General features: G+C 45.8%; 1 protein-coding gene and 1 long non-coding RNA gene across 2 annotated transcripts; one reads left to right on the top strand and one right to left on the bottom strand.

Annotated features, from left to right (window-relative positions):
• Nucleotides 1–2,237: 2,237 nt before the first annotated feature.
• Nucleotides 2,238–3,606, bottom strand: LOC123407302. The gene is made up of 2 exons (XR_006612582.1): nucleotides 3,361–3,606; nucleotides 2,238–3,261 (listed from the first exon to the last, which is right to left on the bottom strand). It is a non-coding gene; the product is annotated as an uncharacterized LOC123407302 (long non-coding RNA).
• A 774-nt stretch (nucleotides 3,607–4,380) lies between these two features.
• On the top strand, nucleotides 4,381–6,236 carry LOC123424940. Its single transcript, XM_045108626.1, has 2 exons — nucleotides 4,381–5,691; nucleotides 5,922–6,236. The coding sequence occupies exons 1-2, from the start codon at nucleotides 4,455–4,457 to the stop codon at nucleotides 5,927–5,929; spliced, it is 1,245 nt and encodes a 414-aa protein (XP_044964561.1). The 5' UTR covers nucleotides 4,381–4,454; the 3' UTR covers nucleotides 5,930–6,236.
• The last annotated feature ends 476 nt before the right edge of the window (nucleotides 6,237–6,712 follow it).

Raw genomic sequence — 6,712 nt, 5'->3', positions numbered from 1 at the left:
TGAAGCTTGATGAACTATCCAACGTGGTACATGCACAACAAAGAATATATGGGGCCAAGTTAGAAATAAGTTCGAAACAGATGAAGAACATGATACCCATGGTAGGGTTTGATAATAAAAACAAGAGGTGGACCTGTCATGGTAGCATAGGAACACGACAATGCATCATTAGAATTATGTGGACAATTGCTTTATATCACTTTAAATTGGAAATAGGTAAGATGAACATTTTAATATAGGTGTACGGTTAAATTTAAAAGATATCTTAAAAAACATATTGGAGTGCCAGAATGCAAGAACAAATTTGCCTCAAAAATAATAATCTTGTTATCTAATAACAAGTTGGCATTGCAAAACAATGGTCTGAGATGTTTATGTCATGTACCTGAATGGATGTTACGATAACAGCAATACCATATGCTGGACTACAATTTTTGTAGGTTATCTAAGCATATGATATCATCAGCATAAACTGGCTAATTTTTTTAAAATATTTTATTTTTATTAAGTTTAAAAAATATTGCGTCATTTGAATTTTTTTCAAAAATGTGATCTTATAGGGCTAGCCAAGACCAATTAGTCCCTGTCGGCTATAGCTAGGCCGACACGCGTGTCGGCTTTGCATGTGGGCACCTGTCGGCCTTGGCTAGGCCTAATCGGCCTAGCTCCGACTAATTAGTACTAATCGGCCTAGCCGTGACCAATTAGTACTAATTGGTGTTTGCAAACCCAATAAGTACATGATTTTTTTTGCCATGTAATGTATAATTTTTTATGTCCACGTTATGAAAATTGCCCCTCTATAATTTTTCCCGCCCTTTCTTTCCCGGCTAAATTTCCCGTCAGGCTTTCACACCATTTCTTTCCCGCCTCGTTTCCCGCTATTTCTTTCCCGCCAATTTCTTTTCCGTCTCGTTTCCCACCAATTTTTCCCGCCTCGTTTCCCGCTATTTCTTCCCCACCAATTTCTTGCTCGCCATTTCTTTCCCGCCATTGCCCTTTTCATCTGAGTCTATAAAAAGAGGCATTGGACTGTCTTCCTCCATCATCCAACCACACTTGAAAACACAAACGCTCTAGTCATTATTAGTTTGCCTTGTTCGGATCAAAGCATTAGGCCTAGGAAAATGAAGAGTGCGAGTTTGCCTCGGAGGGTGGAACTAGTGCGTTGTTGGTGCGGTGACCTCTGCAAGGTGAAGGAGGTGGAATTTTCCAGATTGGTTGGGCATGAAGTTTTTCATGTGCGCCAATTATGAGGAAGATCCACCCGTTTCTAAAAATATTACACAAATTTACGGGAACAAATGTTGAATTTTACCATTGAAGCATGCGAAGAAACGACGAACGACGAACATCGAGAAAAAAGACGAACGCAACAACCACCACCTCCTCCAACTCCACCACAACCACCACCTTCACCCACTATCCACCCCACCCCACCACCACCACCACCAAAAAAGTGGTCGACACACCACCATGAACTACCCCATCACGAGTGAGACGGATGGTTTGGCTGTACTAACCCTATACAATACAACTAAAACGGCTAGAATTTAGTGTAAAGATGAGAGAGTTTTCGGGTGGGGAGAGAAGGAAAGAGGAGAAGGAGAGAAAGAAAGAGATAAGGAGGAGGAAGGGGAGGGAGGGAGCTGGCTGGCTCAGATTGGCCACCTATCGGCCTCGCCAAGGCCAAAAGGCCTATCGGCCACGCCAGGGCCGGCTCGCCTCCAGGACGAGTGGGCGCAAGCGACGTGGCCCGGCCAATAGTCAGATACCACATGACCAACGGGGGGCTAATCGGCCACACCAAGGCCGACAGGACGCACTCGGCTACGGCAAGGCCGACTGAAGCCAGCCGGCTTCGATCAGGCCGAGGCCGTTATATTTTTCAAAAATTTCAAAATGACACAATATTTTTCAAAATCAATAAAAAACAATATTTTAAAAAATTAGCAATAAACTGCGCACTATAATTAGTATTCTTGCTTCTGAAATTCTATCAACAATGTAGAGAGAAAACAAGAACTTCATACGTTTTTAGAACCATAAGCATAGGTACTTAAAATATGATGTAAATGTTCTCATGGCTACAAAATCATCATCAACATTCATAGGTTCATTGACACATGAGGAGCATCCGTGTAAATCTCATTTGGTTGTTGAAGCGGAAAAACATGGAACTGTGAATCAACAATGGACAGAAAGCATCACCTTTTAAATACATTAATGCACAAAAATAAACGCTAAGATGCTTTGAAATTTTCATCATCAAGGTTTAAAACCACAGTAACTCATGCTTAGATTGGCAGCAATGTTTTTTCAAAACCATAGTAATCCGAAAATTCAGTATGCCAGCAGAACTTCCCGTAGACGTCTATTTGATATTTTTCCCAATGCACGGGAGTTGGTACAACTTGAGGCTCAACTATAGAACATGTCGTTCTTCTCCTTGGCAAGATGTGGTATCTAAAAGTGTATCATATTTGCATCCAAAACAGAGTGAATTGAGACCCTACCACCGGGCTCTTTATTTTTCAACAATATGGAAAAAGAATCACATCCCAATCTACATTTCAACCTGCATTAGCATCCCAATGTCATATTGTAAAAAAAACACAAAAATCAAGGTTAAAAAATAGCTGATGAAGCACACTCATATTAGCATATGCTGCTCAACCCTGTGTATATGTTTTGTAGCTCTATTATCCTTGCTAGCTTAATGTTGCAGATGATCTTTTTGAAAGAACCAAATATATAGACATGCATCCATGAGAATTTACATTTCAACCTCCACTAGCATCGTTGTGTGATACTTAAAAGAACACGCAAAAATGGCATGGTTCCACTTTGCCCTAGTTGCCACTTAATTAGTTAGCTAACCACAAACTCATATTACCATATAGGAATACTCCTCAACTCCACAAAAATGGACACCTTAGTTTTGACTGCCTGAACGTACCTGCGTGTAAAACGGCTCTGCCATACCATGCATGTCAAGTGCAGATTATAAGATTACCCTGATTCCATGATTATCTGCTCCTGTCAGCTGCTAATTAATCTAAGAAAATATACAATATAGTGGTCGTCGGGAGGCAAGAAGAGGGAGATAGAATCAAGAGCTTATTGATAATGGTGGCATCGTCCAAGCCGGCGGCTGCACATCACAAGAAAAGTCGAATCTACAATCTCCGTCCACACCGGCGCAAGGCACAACTCGAAGGGATCCGGGTTTAGAAGATGCTATATTAGATGCGGACATGGCTGGAGACAAAAGATGAATGAATCATGGGTTAGAAGATGGACTCGCTATAAACATCCGCTTCAGGTGACAATTCGAGTCGAGTGAGAGAAAAAACGAACCTGGTGTGCCGATCTGCTCCTCTCTTTGTTCCTCTGGTGTCAGGAAAGAACCGGACGGTTGTGTATGGGCGGCTGGGCGACGGAGATAGGCGCGTCTAGGGCGGCGGCTGGGCGATTGGGTGTCAGAGAGAGGCGCGTCGAGGACGGGAGCGGCTGGGAGGCGGAGAGAAGATTGTCGAGGGCATCGGTTGGGCGACTGGGCGGCCTGATTGTAGCCCCTTCTGTTTTTTAGGCGATCCACGATGAGAAAATCATTGGCGTGATTTTAGGAACGGAACAGCGGCATCAGGCTTGTTTGTTTACCGGGATTAGACTAAAAAAAAATCTCTTTTAGTCCCTATGTAATCAAACTAAAAGAAGTTTTTTTTAAGGAACTAAAAAAAGACTCTACTAGAAGGACTTTTTTTAGTTCCTGGAACTAAAAGAAAATCTAGTCCTTTAAAAACAAACACCCCTCAATCGATCATGGGACGTATAGAGCAGAACATCGGATCCAAGCCGTTAGATGGTGTGGCAGACCGTCGAAGTCGCGTAGACTCTTGGATTGCATCAGGTGGAATTGATGTGAGGATACCGGTTGGTATGTACTCCATCCGTTTCAAAATATAAGACCTTTTAGAGGTTACACTAAAAGACTACATATGAAGTAAAATAAATGAATTTATATTTTAAAATATGTCTATGTACATCCGTATGTAGTTCATAATGCAATATTCAAAAGGTCTTATATTTAGAAATGAAGGGAGTATACATTATTGTTGGTGGCTCTAAAAAAACTATAGTTTGCTCTTTTAATAGTTAGTATAGATGATAGGATTTTTTCATTAATTCTAGGCTAATGTCTTTTTCACTTTGAAATGTAAAACCATTCATATAAATTGAAGGGCCTCGAAGAAATTTTTTCTATAAAATTCCTATAGTTTGGAATTCATATACAATAATTCAAAAGCCAAATCTAACATTCGGATTTTAGTATTTCCGTGATGAAAAGGCTGACCGGTTTCAGAAAAAAGGCAGAAAAAAGCGAGGCTTTCCATAAACTTTAAGGAAGGGCCCGTCGGTTGCTCGCATTCCGATCCCCATCCTGCGTCGCCATGGCACTCACGGCTCCGGTCGCCGACACCATCGTCGTCCTCGGCGACGACCTCCTGCGGGAGGTTTTCCTCCTCCTCCCCACCCCAGCCGACCTCCTCCGCGCGGCGCTCGCCTGCAAGCCCTTCCTCCACGCCGCCCGCAGCGCCCGCTTCCTCCGCCGCTTCCGCCGCCGCCATCCCTCAACCTGCCCGCTCCTCCTCGGCTGCTTCATCCACCGCCCCAGTGAAGACCGCTGCATCGAAGACCCTAGCCCTCTCTTTCTCCCCGCTTCCCCTCTCGCCGCCACGCGCCGCGTCGTCGAGGGCGGCGACTTCGCGCTCTCCTTCCTGCCCGACCGCGGCTCGTCGGGCCCCGACCCGTGGAAGTTCGTGGACAGGCGCAGCGGCCGCCCCCTGCTGTGGGATCTGGCGTCCGCGGAGCAGCCCGTCGCGGATCCGTGGAAGGTCTTGGACTGCCGCAACGGCCGCCTCCTGCTGCGCAATCGGGTGTCCCGGGAGCTGGCCGTCGCCGATCCTCTGACCCGGCGCTGGGCCTCTCTCCCCGCGCCCCCGGCCGAGCGCCCCGTGGGGTACGGCCTCGTCACCGACGACGGCAGCTTGTCGGCGTTCCAGGCGTTCTGCGTTTCAGAAGACGGCGGCGGCTCCCCCGGGCTTCGCGCCCAGGCCCTCTCCTCCGGCGAGCTCCGCTGGGCCGACGCCGCTGTTCTCGCGGGCCAGCACAATCTCGAGGACTCCCGGGCGATGCAAGCCAATGGGTCGCTGTACTGGAAGCTCAAGGGCGGGGAGCGCATGGTCGCGCTCAACACGGAGACGATGGAGTTCTCCATGCTGGACCTCCCCGATTTCGCGCGGCAGTTCAGCTTCGACGTCATTGAGAAGGGGGGCGACGGGGCTGGCGGGATCTACCTGCTCACCATGCTCGGGTTCTGCGTAGAGGTTTGGGGCGGCTGGGATGATGGCAGCGGTGTGCTGACATGGACTCTGGTGGAGAAGTCGGTCAGGTTCCAAAGGGCAATGGCGGAGATGATTGGTTCATCACAATTTTACCGACATGGGCTGAATGTCATTGGTGTTGTTGCTGGTGTGGTCTTCTTGCGCAATAAGGATTGTTTGCTCTCCATTGATCTGGAAACAATGAAGCTGAGGATGTTGGCTCGGAAAGACAAGTGCCCATCGGCCCTGATGTATCCTTACACTATGGCATGGCCGCCTTCATGCCTGAACCCCACTGAACAAGGTGCTTGATAAGATGGTAGCCCTACCTACTATGCAAATTTTGGCCAACAATCTGATCATAAGAAATATTTGAACCAAACAATTCAGTTTATAACTGCTTAACATTTTCTTGGTTGCTTTAGCTTTTGCGGACATAAAAAACCCATGCTGCTTTACACTTAAAACTTACTTCGTTTGCTTCTTGGTTGCGTGAAATCTTCTGATATGCTGAATACCCTGATTTTGCTGCAGGAATGTGAGTCTCACTACAGCTTATGGTGACAATAAGGTTTCGTGCAGAGGTAACCAAGAGGAAGGAATCCGATCATCTATACGATGATTGCGGCGTCACGTAACCAGTCTAACCATGCCTAAATTTCTGAACCTCGTATGATGTAATTAGTTAGTCTTATGGTCTTTGTATGTGTGTGGTCACTATAATCCGACTTTGCAATCTTGGGAATGCGCTATGTAGCATCCTTCCTTCGTGATTGTTGTACCAGTTCATCTGTCTGACCGTCTCCTGAAATATGTGTGATACAATCCTAGTCGGGGTTGGAGTGTATCTATCATCTGCTTTATACTCCAATACTTACTTTGTTCGCATCTTGGTTGGGTGAAATCTTCTGATATGCTGAATACCTTAATTTTGATTTTGGTCCGGGAAAGTGAGGCTCACTACAGCTTATGATGACAAAAGGGGTTTTGTGCAGAGGTAATGAAGAGGAAGGAATCCGATCATCCATACGAATTCCTGAAGGATGATTGCGCCGCAACCAGTCTAACCGTGCCTAAATGTCGGAACCTTGTATGATGTAATTAGTTAGTCTTGTGGCCTTGGTATGTGTATGATCACTCTATAACCCGACTTTGTAATCTGGGAATGCAGTATGTAGCGCGCTTCCTTCCTGATTGTTGTATTGTACCAGTTCATCTGTCTCCTCAAACATGTGTGATCCAATCCTGGTTCTTGGAGTTGGAGCGCGTCTCCTTCCATACAGATGCATGTATTATATCTCCGTCTAATAAATGGGCTTCCATAA

The sequence above is a fragment of the Hordeum vulgare genome, chromosome 1H (assembly GCF_904849725.1).
Source record: "Hordeum vulgare subsp. vulgare chromosome 1H, MorexV3_pseudomolecules_assembly, whole genome shotgun sequence".
NCBI classification, from domain to species: Eukaryota; Viridiplantae; Streptophyta; class Magnoliopsida; order Poales; family Poaceae; genus Hordeum; species Hordeum vulgare.
Note: the sequence above shows the minus strand (reverse complement) of the source record. Positions and strands in the feature narration are given on the sequence as shown.